Source organism: Mastomys coucha, unplaced genomic scaffold (assembly GCF_008632895.1).
Source record: "Mastomys coucha isolate ucsf_1 unplaced genomic scaffold, UCSF_Mcou_1 pScaffold9, whole genome shotgun sequence".
In the NCBI taxonomy this organism is placed as follows: domain Eukaryota; kingdom Metazoa; phylum Chordata; class Mammalia; order Rodentia; family Muridae; genus Mastomys; species Mastomys coucha.
Window position 1 is genome coordinate 44,361,165 of NW_022196915.1, and position 14,270 is coordinate 44,375,434.

The 14,270-nt window shown below is 41.6% G+C and overlaps 1 protein-coding gene and 1 long non-coding RNA gene across 7 annotated transcripts in view; one reads left to right on the forward strand and one right to left on the reverse strand.

The window, feature by feature from the left end:
• Window positions 1-364: 364 nt before the first annotated feature.
• Ska3 (spindle and kinetochore associated complex subunit 3) overlaps window positions 365-14,270 on the reverse strand; it is a 19,509-nt gene continuing 5,603 nt past the window's right edge. Inside the window, exons 4-9 of one of the 6 annotated variants that reach the window (XM_031362700.1) lie at window positions 13,100-13,511; window positions 9,662-9,768; window positions 5,599-5,684; window positions 3,712-3,912; window positions 1,809-1,930; window positions 365-1,370 (exon numbers count right to left, since the gene is read on the reverse strand). In XM_031362700.1, coding sequence (XP_031218560.1) covers window position 1,370; window positions 1,809-1,930; window positions 3,712-3,912; window positions 5,599-5,684; window positions 9,662-9,768; window positions 13,100-13,511 — 929 coding nt within the window. In that variant the 3' untranslated portion in view covers window positions 365-1,369. Of the gene's footprint in view, window positions 1,931-3,711; window positions 3,913-5,598; window positions 5,685-9,661; window positions 9,769-13,099; window positions 13,512-14,270 lie in introns of all 6 variants that reach the window. The other 5 variants (XM_031362699.1, XM_031362695.1, XM_031362698.1 and 2 more) reach the window with 5 other exon arrangements.
• LOC116085262 lies at window positions 1,087-9,904 on the forward strand. Its single transcript, XR_004116468.1, has 3 exons — window positions 1,087-1,192; window positions 3,987-4,301; window positions 9,675-9,904. It is a non-coding gene; the product is annotated as an uncharacterized LOC116085262 (long non-coding RNA).

Genomic DNA, 14,270 nt, shown 5'->3' on the forward strand with positions numbered 1-14,270 from the left:
AAGATTTATTTCTCAACATTTCCTAGAACAGTCTCCTTAAATTTTTTCATTAGATTTATCCACTGTATTTTATGTGTTTTGCCTGCATATATTGTGTACCACATCTCTGTGCTTGGTGCCCATGGAAGTGAGAAGAGGGCATCGGATCCTTTGCAACTGGAGTTATTATGGATAGTTGTAAACCACCACGTAGGTACCCAGAATCAAAACTGGGTTCTCTGTAAGAGCAAGTGCTTTTAATCCCTGAGCCATCTCCCCAGACCCTCAGAACCATTCAGTTATATGGACTCTTGACTACAAATGCCATGTAGTAAGAAGGGCTGAAAGAAATTTCAGAATTGGTAAAATGAAAGGTGGGCTAGAGTTTTACTCAGAAAGTCATTTATTTTACATTATGTACAACAACAACATCATCAACAACAACAAAATACAAGCATTTAGAATTATCCTGGAATTTTTCCACTTGATTTCTTTTTTTTTATGAAGAATTATTTATGTAGATGAGTACATTGTAGCTGTCTTCAGACACACCAGAAGAGGGCGTTGGATCCCATTACAGATGGTTATGAGCTACCATGTGGTTGCTGGGATTTGAACTCGGGACCTCTGGAAGAACAGTCAGTGCCCTAACTACTGAGCCCTCTCTCCAGCCCTCCACTTGATTCTTCATACACAATTAGAATAATCTTTATGTCACACAAAATTTCTTAAAGCTGCCGGACGGTGATGATGCACATCTTTAATCTCTACTCAAGAGGTAGAGACAGGAGGATCTAGCCTAGTCTATAGAGAGTGAGTTTCAGGACTGCCACAGCTACACAGAGAAACACTGTATTGGGAGAAAAAAATTCCTAAAACTAGTAAGTCAATTGGTACTTGCCAATTATTTCTCAAAATTGTAGCCAGTCTCTACAGAACACCGGCTCTTCATTCCCTACGTGGCTGCAGTGCAAAGCTCTCCCAAGTAGCAGTTTACATGAACTTGGAAACTTGGAGAATTACTTTCTAGTTGTTCTTGGATCAGAAGGATCTTGGCCTTTGTTAAAGGCCAGTAGGTAGTTCTAGAATCAAGATGTTCCCAAGGCTTCTGGCTCAGAGGTGGTGTTTGGAATCTTCCAGGTAGAATCATGATTTGCTGGGTGGTCAAGCTGGAGACGTAAGTTGGAGAGGCCATCAGAGTGCAGTGAATCATGTAAGAATGAGATGAGAGAGAAGGGCTGGGGCTGGGGGGAAGAACAATGACTGCCAGCAGGAGCCCTCCCCTCCACCTCTACTGGTCTGTGCTAACCAGTTACAATTCTGAGAACTTTAGTCCAGTTCACTTTCCTGTTCTGTCCAGCTTCTGTATTGGATATATCCACTGTAGAATTCTTACAAAAGAAACAAAATCAAGTAAGGACAATTAAGAGTCATCAGAACAGAAGGCAACATCGTAGCTAAGTATTTTATACTTTTACACACTCACACACTATAAAAGAAAAGCTATATAATGACATTTACCAAAGCAGGCAGGCAGATCTCTGTGATTTGAGGCCAGCCTGGTGTATGTAGCAAGTTCCAGGCCAGCCAAAGCTATACAATAAGATTATTTCAAGAACTGATAATAAAAATTAAACTTAAAATAGAGGGTGTTAGGAGTGGGTTCATTATCACACAAGCAGATTTATAATAATCTGGGGATGTGGGATCCTGGGGCTGGTTCATGGCACTGTGAAGGGAAAGGGTTCTCTCCACCACTCTCACCCTACTTGTCAAAGGTCTCGGGTAATTCAGGCTCAGTCTGTAGGTGTGCTCTTACTCACTGTTACCAGTTTTCCTTGTTGGCGGCACCCCGAGCGCTCTGCCCCTCGTACTTGAGGAAGGCTTTCCTCCGTGGCATTGCTTTACCATCCATGGGAGAAGCGAGGTTTGAGTTGTGCTTTGTTAACATCTAAAACATAAACAAACTTCTTTTTATCAGGTCATGTGAATGACAAATCTGGAAAGTTATGAACATTCAAGAAAAGCCATGAACTTAAGGGTTACTTATAACACTTAAAAACAAAACAAAACAACCCCACCCCTCGCAGTTCAGTTTATAGACATTAAACAGTAAGAAAATATAAAATTGTAACTTCATATGGCAGTTTGATATCTAAAGTCTAAATACACATTTACTGAAGTCAATGGAAACATCCCGAGAGCCATGTTAAGTCTTGATGATGGTGCAGAAAATGACAGGGAGACTCCCCAACGCGCTGAAGAGAATATATGCAGCAGCTGTGAGTATGTGCCCTGCATCGGTGCAAACCAGCAAATGAGCACCCCTCCTGGACGGCAGGCTCCACAGGCCCACCTCTTCCTTGAGTACGTACACACAGTGAATGAGGGTGAGCCCCTGTCGCCATTGGCATGGCCACTCATAAACAAACCCTCAGTCATGCTCACCTCTCATTTGGAGTCTCTCAACATAAAAATAGGGGGGCTGGTTGGGAAGGGGAAGGGAATCTGAAGGGGCAGAACAAGAGAAGGAAATGGGTGTTTGTGTATGTCTGTAAAAATGAACAAAATAGATTATGTACATGTATGAAAATGTCACCATGAAAACCATTACTATATATAATGAGCACATGCTACTTAAAACATGCAAAGGAAAAGCTAGAAGGAGCACACTGAGTGTAAGGTGTCCTTGGGACTGGGCAGGTAATAAAATGAATGGTAGAGTGCTTCTATACCATACACAGGTGCCAGTGTTTCACACCTAGTACTGTTTAAAAAAGCAACCAACAAAACAAACACAAGGTTTCCCTACTTCTCATAGAAAGAAGCCATACAGCAGGAAATAGTAACCTCCCACATGCGCCCTCATAAAGACAGATGGCTCCTCATCCACTTTATCTTCTAAGAAAGCAAGCAGTCAGATGGTAGGACTGGAGAGAGCAGTTAAGTTCTTACAGAGGACCAGAGTTCAGTTCCCAGCTCCCACTTTGGACAGCTCACAATTGCCTCTAACGCAAGCTCTGACTACCTCTTCTGACCAGTCAGGTGCCTGCATTCAAAGGTACACATACTCCTACAAAGACACACCCACATTATACACACAGAAGTAGATCTCTAAAACCAGACAAAATTGAACAGATCCTTTGTTGATCTTTCAGGGCGAGTCTGTTCTGGCATTCAGATTTTCTCTCTCAGTTTACTGTTCTCATGGCACCCCAATAGGGCAGACCAGCTCTAGAGCAGTCACTTAGGAATTCTCAGTACCTCAGTACTAATTGCTCAACGCTATAATGCAGATTAGAGTCAGACCAGTCCTCTAGTAGTGTCTACCAGTTGGTGGTGCCACACTATAAAGTCAAATATTTTAATTATGAATCAATGCCTGCAAACTGATAGTTTGAGAAATGCAGACAGGTGTATTAATGAGACCCTGCTATGGAAAATATAGGGCAAAGGACATTCTCACTTTTAATGGGACAATAGCCAATATAGCAACTACAGATTAAAAACTAACAGAAACAATACATGTAGAACAAACTACAAGACAAAGTACTTCAGGAGAATAATATTGCTAACATCAAGTTAGAAACTGCTGACTGGTTCAGGAAAGTCTTAAGGTTTTTCTCAATACCCAAAGTCATGATGGTAAATGACAGTTTATATGCAATTTCAGTTTTCTAACACAGATATATAATTTTGAAAATATTAGAAAAAAAAAGCCTAGAAAATGACCTGGAGAATGTCTTCTGGAATCGCAGTGACTTTCGGAGGAGAGGGTGTTGTGAAATTTTCATAAGAAGTAACTGTTGGAGAAGGGGGGTCTGCAAAATTCTGATAGCATTCATCTGAATTTAAAATTAATGGAGCACAATCTTTAACTTCCAAATCAGTTGATGAACAATTTGGTTTTGATAGTGGATAATCTATAGATACCTATAGAATAAAAGTAAATCATTAAATTATGGTAAGTAAATAATAATGTTGTAAATATTTTTTTCTTCAATTAGTTCTGTTGGAGTCTACCAAGGCAGACAGACCCTGAATGATCCCATTTTCCTGACTGAGTGCTACCCACATCAAGACAGTCCTATGCAGAAGACAAAGCACTGTCTTCACCACTAATCTAAGTTGACTGATGAGCTCCAGACAGGGACAGTTCCACCACCCCACCTCAGCAGCACAGGCTGAGCCAGGAGAGATGAAGCGAGGACTGGGGCGCAGCATCTGAGTCCTAGGGAAGGCACTCAGCACTGTTAATGAACTTTACCAAACTGTATGGGTCTGTACAGTGGGAAGCTTCCAACCATGAGTGCAGACTTGAGGTAGAGCACAGGAACAATGGGAGGAAGGGCTAGTCTGGGTGAGATGTGAAAGCCCAGCTCAGAAGGACGTAATGTTTATATTCTCTGTCTGCAAACATGCAAGCTCACTCCCACATCCAAGAGAGGCTTAGCACCCCCTTAACTCATGCTAAGTCTCAAGTCAATGAAGACAGCATCCACAGGAATGACACATGACAAGTGGGTGTGTGCAAGAGGGTGAGGTCGCAATCAATCCTCAGCTAAAGATCAAGGTCAAGGCCACTGTGAGCTACATGAAACACACTCTTAAAAACAACAACAGAAGCTGGGCGGTGGTGGCGCACGCCTTTAATCCCAGCACTTGGGAGGCAGAGGCAGGCGGATTTCTGAGTTCAAGGCCAGCCTGGTCTACAGAGTGAGTTCCAGGACAGCCAGGGCTATACAGAGAAACCCTGTCTCGAAAAACCAAAAAAAAAAAAAAAAAAAAAAAAAAAAAAAAAAAAAAAAAAAAAAAACCAACAACAACAGAAACAGCAAACATATACACACAGCACCACAAGATGTAAATTAACGAAAATGGCAAGTATGTGCAGTAGCCACCCTGTTAATAAGACACTGTTGATCTACAGCTGCACTGTCCAGTCTTTTTAGCCACAGCTCAGGGGCACCAAGCCACATTTTATGAGCTTAAAAACTTTGTCTGACTAGCGGCTGCCGGATCAAACACTAAAAACAACAGAACATTCCCACCACTATCAACAGTCTTGTCAGATAGTGCAGCAGTGGCTCTCTCAGCCAACTAATGGGTAAGGTTTTGATTATGTTAAATAAATTAACAAGAAAAATGAAAAGGGGAGACATTAAATTACTTAAAACTCTGTTCCCTAGAGAGAACCAGTTTGACCTGGTTCTATTCATTCTTTCTTCTTAGAACATATGTGCATATAATTCATCTTTAAGCATCACACTTCTTGAAAATCACCTCTTTTTAGTCTTCTGATTTAGACTATGACAAGATTCGTGGCCTCAGCTCTCAGATGTGTTTCATACATTCTTTCTGCTGCTTTGTCATTAGCTAGTCACACTGGCTCCATGTTTCCACATTCCTCTCTATACTGCTACAGATCTGTATCAATTTGCTTTAAACAAATTTAGATATATGAAAAAATGTATGGCTCCTTATTTATGGTGCTAAACTACCTCCTAGAAGTGCACTGTACATGCATCCCTCAGAGCTGCACTGATCTGACTTGTTACACATACTGTGTCCAGAAGTAATGTCATAAGGAGAAGATCTGAGCTTTTAGTGGAGTTTTACCAAATCCGTACTGTCCACTGTAGAAGGAATTTTCAAACCAGGAGTGCAGAATTTAGGTGGCAATGGTGAATTTATGTATTCCGCATCTAGAAGACATAAAATAGGCATGAAAATTAAGTTGAAGTATTTCAACTTTTTAAAAAATGATGTATGTTTGTATGTGTATAGGTGTGTGCACATAAATTAGATGTGGCTGTGAGCGTCTGATGAAGTTGCTGAGGATTCAATTTGAGTCCAATAGAACTGTGCTCTTGCAGCATGTGCTAACCATGAGTGGGTCCTTTCCCCAGCCCCAAAATTCCAAATTTTAAGTTAAAAGCATACTTTGTTACTAATACAGTATGTGGCTTGACTGGACAAGAAAAACCAGTCAGGTTCACACCCACACTGAGCATTAGCATTACACAGGCTGCATGATACAGGAGCAGCTCACTGAACTCTGCTGGAATAGACAGCAGCGACAAACTATTTTTTAATTTAGTGAAATATTTAGATTGTGGATTTAACTTGGTTGTTAGGAATGCTTGCTTAGGTCTTAGGTTCAGTTCCTACTATCAAAAAAAATCAATAAGATAACTATAAATAACCTATTTAAAACCATGTAAAGTGGTCATGGCTCAGCAGGTAAAGTCACTTGCGACATAAACCTTATGTTTAATGCCACATGAAACAGTGACTCAAAAAAGTTTTCCTCTGGCTTCCACACACTATGGCAAGCACACATCCATACCCTTATACAAACATCATATGTAATATATATACACATACCCAAAACAAATAAACATTACAAAAAAGTAACACAAGCAAGCAAGCAAACATCAATTGGTGTGGTGCTTGCCTCACATGCACAAAGCCCTGAGTTCAATCCCCACCAGTACAGAAATCTTGGCGTGGTGGTGTACTTGCGAGAAAGAAGAGGAGGATCAGAAAGGGCGAAGCCAGGGCTGAAGAGGTAGCTCAGTGGTTAAGAGCATTTAATGCTCATGTAGATGTTCTAGGCTCGGTTCCCAGCACCCACATGGCAGCTTACAACCACCTGTAGCATGAGCTCCAGGATTCCAGTGTCATCTTCTGCCGTTTGTGGGTACTACATACGCATGGTGCCAGGCATATATGCAGACAAAACACACAAAGAGTAAAAATAAATAAATAAATCTTAAAAAACAAAACAAAACAAAACAAAAAAAACCCCATAGGTATTTTAATATGGCACAGTGGTTCACACCTTTTGATCCCAGGACTCAGGTTGAGGCAGGAGGACTGCTGTGACTGTAAGACTCGAGGTAAGACACTGCTAAAACAATATTTGCTCCTATATCGTTTAGGGTGAGTGACTGGTGGGACATTCTCGGTGCAGATGACTGTGCAGGTAGAGGAGCTAGCAAGTGTCTCCCCTTCCTTGTTTTTGTTGTTGTTTTTTCCTTCAAGACACTATTTCTCTAGAGTGTAACCCTGGACTGCCCTGGAACTCACTCTGTAGACCAGGCTGGCCTTGAACTCAGAGATCCACTTGCCTTTACCTTCTGAGTGCTAGGAATAAAGGTGTGCACCACCGGGTCCAGCTTCTACTTTTGTTTTTTGACGCTCATAGATTTGGCTAGGATGTCAAGCCAATGAGCGTTGGGGTTCATCTGTCTCTACCACCCCCAGTGCTAACATGCACATATCCCTACGCCTGGATTTTCCTTTCTTCCTTCCTCCCACCCCACCCCCAACCCTCCATTCTGGTTTTCTGAGACAGGGTTTCTCTGTATAGTCCTAGTTAGTAGTCAAGGAAAACATTCTGTAGACCAGGTTGTCTCTGCTGAGATTAAAGGTTTGTGCCATTACCACCTGGCTCCATTCCTGGATCTTTATGGAAATTTTGGGGCCTAAACCCTATTCAGTTCTTCTATATGTGTGGCAAGCAATTTGCCAATTAAGCTATCTCCCCAGCCATATTAAACAAAACAAAACAAAACTGCCGGGCGGGCAGTGGTGGCACACGCCTTTAATCCCAGCACTTGGGAGGCAGAGGCAGGCGGATTTCTGAGTTTGAGGCCAGCCTGGTCTACACGGTGAGTTCTAGGACAGCCAGGGCTATACAGAGAAACCTTGTCTCGAAACAAAACAAAACAAAACTAGACTTTATAGGGAACTGACTTCTGAATATGATATAAGGGCATAATCCAATTACATCTACAAAACATGTAAAGTTTTACCTTTATTTTATGTGTATGGGTTTTTTTTTTTTTTTGCATATATGTCTGTGCATGTTTGTGCTTATGGAGGTCAGAAAAGGATGTCAAAGCCCCAAGCATTGAAGTTATACATGGTTTTGAGCACCACGGTTGCCATCAATCAAACAAGGCCCTTGGAAGAACGGCTACTGTTGGACAGTTAATAATTCCATTAGTTCTTATTATGACCTTGCTAGCAGCCCAATAATTGAGACAGAGTCCTAGCCATTTATTTAATCAGCCTTAGCACAATTATTGGTAATCACCCCTACGCTATTTCTCTATGACAGACTGGCTATTTCCCATGTGTGCTCCTCAAGTTACTTGACAATAGTCATCCTGTCTATGCTGGAGTGGCTCTATCAGTCCAATTCCTGGTCCCCCATCTTCTCTCCCCAACCTCTCACCCCTGCCTTCAGCCTAGTGGTACCCACCTACCTCTATTCTCCCCAGTAATTGCTGTCAGTCATTTTTATTTAACCAGGCAGAAAATATAGGCAAGCAAAGTTTATACAACATCATTTGGTGTATGTGAGAATCTGCTCCTCTGGACTGCAATCAGATCTTGGGGCCAGCATTTAGCATTCGAATACATAGCAACACCAACCAAGCCAACAAACAGCCAGTACTCCTAACTGCTGAGTTATCTCTGCAGCCCCAATTTCATTTTTCTTTTTCTTTCTTTCTTTTTTAAAAACTAACTTTTTACAGTACACTGTAGCTGTCTTCAGACACTCGAGAAGAGGGCATCAGATCTTGTTAAGGATGGTTGTGAGCCACCATGTGGTTGCTGGGACTTGAACTCAGGACCTTTGGAAGAGCAGTCAGTTCTCTTAACTGCTGAGCCATCTCTCCAGTCCTCATTTTTCTTAAAGTAGTACCCTGGGAGCCGGAAAGATAGCTGAGTGGTTAGGACACTTGCTGCTCTTCCAGAGGACTAGGGTTCAATCCCCAGTACTCCATGGCAGTTTATAAGCATCTGTAACTTGAGGTTCAGAATATTCAACACCCTCTCCAGGCCTCTGAAGGTACCAGATATGCACATACTTGGTGCATAAACATACATGCAGACATAATACCCATATACATTAAAACAAAACAAAACAAAACAAAACACAAAGCACCCTGGCAGGCAGCTCTTCTGGTACTGCCCCCCCCCTGCTTTCCTCCAATATACTACTGAACCTGTTTTCTTTCTTCCAACAACTGGTATTTCTTTAATACGGTCATGCTCTTCCTTACACAACTGTAAAGTACTATGAGTATGAGCCAGTTACATTTCTAAACTTGCTTGTACCAGCAGTGCTTATTAATTTAATAACACATTGTTCAATTAAAACTTCAAAAAATAAGCACAAAACTTTGGAAAGATATGATAAAGACAGTTTTGAACATCTGCCAATAAAGTGAGAAGAGCTCACAGATTTGCAAAAATTAAAAAATAAGCAGGTTCTGGAGAGACGACTCTATGATTAAGAGGACTGGCTGTTCTTCCAGAAGACTGGAATTCAGTTCCCCAGCACCCACTTGGCAGTTCCAGAGGATCTAATTTTTCTTAGCACTGCCACAGGCACTAGGGGCACATGTGGTACGCTCATACACATAAAAATATTAAGTATAGCCAGGTGGTGGTGGCGCAATCCCGGCACTTGGGAGGCAGAGGCAGGTGGATTTCTGAGTTCGAGGCCAGCCTGGTCTACAGAGTGAGTTCCAGGACAGCCAGGGCTGTCTCGGGAAAAGAAAGAAAAAGTGCAGAAAACTACCTAAAATTAAAAATTAGAGAATCGTTACTTACAAAAATAATTAGGAAAGAGTACCAAGGAGAAGCTAATTTTTAAACTCACCATTCTTTTCCAGCTGCTGGATTATGGGACCAGGAATGGCAAGAGAATTGTCAGTGGTCACTGGTCCTGTCCCTATGGCGTCTCCACTGGCACAGCTCAGAGGGAAACTGTAAGGTCACAAGAGTTAACATTCAACCTTTGTAGAAAAACATCTTATTTCAGCCCGGAGTAGTTCATTTTGGTTTATGAAATAAGGACCAATGGAAGAAATCATTAAAATAATTAAAAAACAGATTTAATACACATATCTTTTGCTTTCAATATTTAAAGTAGTATACATAGTCATTTTAAATATTGAAATATAAAGCAAGGTGTGGAGGCACATACACGCAATCCTAGCATTTGGGAGACAAGTGATACCCCGTCTCGATCAACCTGAATAGGACTAACGACCTCTTATTGTGGAATTTTGTTCCCCAGCATATAAAGGTAGCAAGACTTCAGTAATAACCTAGTGTGGCAATTTTTTTTTTAATTTGTCTGATAGAAAGCAAAATTATCAGAAGCTCAAGAACAAGCTGGGGGGTGGAGAGACGGCCCAGTGGTTAAGAGCTCTGGCTGCTCTTCCAGAGGAGCATGGTTCAATTCCTAACACCCACAAGATAGCTTACAGCCATCTCTAACTCTAATCCCAGGGAATTTAAAGCTTTCCTCACAGGTAAAAGGCATGAACAAGGTACACAGACACAGATTCAGACAAACGCCCAAACACACAAAATAAACTTAAAAACCTGTCATTATTTTGGAGTAAAAAGATGGAGTCTGTCATTTTATTAAGATGGACTTGCTCAACTGTGGATACATAGAAGAAAACACTCCATTCTGTGTGGATTCTACCACTCCTTACAACATTTTCTAAGAAAATCAATAGCTCATGCTTTGCTGATGAAATTAGTGATTCAAGAGATTTAAAATATGAAGTAGCTGAAATCTTTCTGAGTTGCCTGGAGAGATGGCTCAGTGTCTCCTGACCCAGACACCAGGGGCAGCTCATCTTATTCCAGTCTCAGAGGCTAAGATTAAAAATAAGAAATGACACTAGGCAATGGTGGTGCCCATCTTTGCTCTCTGAAAGGGAGGGCAATGTGAGCTCAGGTCATCCAGGACATGCTAGAGAGACTCTATAACTCAAACAAACAAACAAAATCAACAACAAAAAACTGACAAACACAAACCCCCAAGTTTTGCTGGCTTGGATTCCAGGAAGGGGAACTCACTCATGTATTGCTGGTGGGAGTGAAGACAGGTGAAGCCACTCTGAAAATCAAGTGTGGAGGGTCCATGAAGCTAGCGATCTAATGCTAGAAATGGCTCTTCCCTCCCTCTCAGTCAGCTCCACTATCTCGTGTGTGCCCAGAGGAGGGAGTCTATTCCCCACGACAGAGATAACTGCTAACTATCTTCACTGCTGCTTTCTTCAGGACAGCCAGGAAATGGAAGTCACCTACATGTTCTTCAGCTGCTAACATCTGAATTGTGGTGCATGCATATAGTGGAATATTATTCAGCTGATAAAAATGAAATCAGGGCATTTGCAGGGAAATGGATGGAGCTGTAAGCCATCATTCTGAACGAGGTGACCCAGACCCTGAAATGCAAACATTATGTCTTGTCTTGTATGTGGAAAATGCAGAGGCACACCCTAAGGGGACATGAGAAGTGGCTTTTAAGGAGAGCAGATACAGCATGGAGGGGGAAAATAATAGAATAAGAGGGATTAAGTGGTATGTGGGATGAGAGATGAGATGAAGCTAGGATAAGGTCAACAACACTACAGATCTTTGAAAAAAGTCAATGAGACCCCGTACTGTAGAAGCTTCCTAATACATACACACATACAGAAAGTTTAAAAGGCATTACCCTCTATCAAGGACACTGGCCTCGACCCCCGAAATACCACAAGCTATCAGATAAAAACCCAGTACCTGGTATAGGTTACCTATTGGAGCTATTTGTTAGTGAGGCCCCCCACACATTACAGACAAGATATACCCACTGGAGTTTCAGAAATAAAACACTTTCTAACTGAAATTATGGCCTGATCCACAAGATAAAACTGACACATAAAATTGTTATTGGGGACAAGAGCCTGTCGCTAGATAGATTTTAGGTGGAAAACCTACTTTTATTAATCCTACTCCATGGACATAGTACTAAACTGAAGTTTAATGACATTGCTATGCCACAGATTAGTGCATATAACCACCCTTTCTTTTTTGAGACAGGTTCTATGTAGCCCTGGCAGTCCTGGAACTTACTATGCAGACCAGGCTGGCCTCAAGCTTGGAGATCTGCCTCCTGAGTGCTGGACTAAAGCCTGCACCTCCCTACCAAGTCTAATATTCAGAGAAGCTTCAGACTTTTTTGGTTTTGGTTCTTTGAAATAGGGTCTCTCTACATAGCTTTGGCTGTCCTGAAGCTCACTCTGTGAGCTCACTCTGGCTGGCCCTGAAATCACACAGATCAGCCTACTTCTGCCTCCCAAAGATATCCAGTTTGGAAAAGCTGCTCTTTTCAGATGACGATTAACACAGAGATCCACAAGTAGCCACCATGGGGAGGATAAGAAGTCAGGGGTCATTTTGGAAGAGGCAATAGAGGGCTACATTGCAATAGAGCTTTCTAGGTACAAGAGGGCAATTACATATATGAACTCATATATGAACTCATTTTGACAGAATGCACAAGGTTCAGCTACACAAAATCCCAACATGCAGGAGGAAGGTTACAAAGTCCCACCCTTAGCAGAGAAGCCACAGGCAACTGTTATCTGCTGGGAGAGGTGTGCTCCCTGGTAGGTAGACTATGCTCCAGCACTATGTGGGGAGAGGTGTGCTCCCTGGTAGGTAGACTATGCCCCAGCACTATGTGGGAAGCACAAATCAGACTCCAAGGGTTATTAAAAAAAAAAAAAAAGCCATGAACTGGGGGAGGGTGGTGCTAGAGGAATTAGGGGAATATAATAAAAACACTAAAGCTGGGCAGTGTTGGCGCACGCCTTTAATCCCAGCATTTGTGAGGCATAGGCAGGTGGATTTCTGAGTTCGAGGCCAGGAGTGAGCTCCAGGTCAGCCAGAGCTACACAGAGAAACCCTGTCTCAAAAAAACAAAAAAAACCCCAACAACAACAACAAAACCAAAAACAACAACAAAACAACCACCACCACCACCACCAAAAAAACACTATAAAGTTTTCAAAGAATTAACAAAACTATTTCAAGGGGACGGACAGATATCTCAGTAATCAGCACCATGCACTGCTTTTCTAGGACCTGTTTGGTTCCCAACACCCACAATCAGGGAGCTCACAAATGCCTGCACCTCCAGTTCCAAGGGGATCCAATGGCTCTGAGGGCTCTTGTACTCACCAGCACACACCCACATATGTAAAAATCACAACCCGCCCCCCCTCCCCCCAAAAAACCCTCAGGTGCTTACCTTTTAATGTTCTTCATATTTTTAAGTCCCATTGTGTAATCTTCATTTAAACACATAGTATATTCAGATATACCAAAGTGTTCTAGCTTAGGAGTTTCACACTCAAAGTCATCCATCTTTAGAGCACACCTAGGAGTCTTGAGCACTTGGACATAGGGTTCTTTGGCAGGAGGGCTTTCGGATGCACATTCTTCTTTGAGGCTGACAGTTGTCTGGGAAAGGTTTGCTGGGACCTGGGAGACCATGTACCGCTGAAGTCCAAAGTCTGAAAGCTGTGGGCTTCGAAGAGGCTCTTCAGAAACAGAACTGCTCGGAACACAGGGATCAGACAGCTCATTCTTCACACCAGGCTTCTCAATGTCTTTACACACCGCTAACTCTGAGGTGGAATTATTCACTCTGTGCTCACATGCTGGGAGGAAAAGTCAAAGAGGTAAATTCTAGCTAAACAGCAAGACAGAGGATGTCTTGATTATTAAAACATCACAGAATAGTCACCAAAATGTTCCACATCGGTGGAAACTTGATTCTCTTAAGTGTTCATTTCAACTGTCTTTCTGAAAGTCTGACATACACATCTTACCTACTTGTATTCTATCTAGACACTTTAAAGAAATGAAACTATTTAAAAAAAATCAACACCCACAAAGGAGATCCAATTCTTTACTTCCCCAATGTGACTTATTGATCAGTCTTAGTATTTTCTGAAATTATTAATATGAAATTAGTATATAACCAACTTCTAGATTTAACACAGTTAACGGTATAATTTTAATCTTTTAATTTTGTAAAAATTTTCAATTACATTTCTGTGTGTATGTGTGAGAGAGACATAGACAGACAGACAGACAAACAAGTGTACATGTGGTGATGTCTAAGCTCTCCTTGTGAGTTCTGGAAATCAAATGCAGATTGTCAGGTTTGGCAACAGTTCCTTTACCCAGAGCCATCTTGCCAGCTATAGACTTAACTTTTAAGCACCCAAGTATAGAAGGAAAGGAGTAGTATTTGAATCTATGCTTCTTTTACAAGGAAAGCAAATTATATTACACATTTTCTAACTTCGAAAGTAAACTGAATTCTGATACATCATGTTGATTAACATAGTTACTACACATATATACTTACTGGATTTCATTAATGCTGTCTTTTTTTTTTTTTTTTTTTTTTT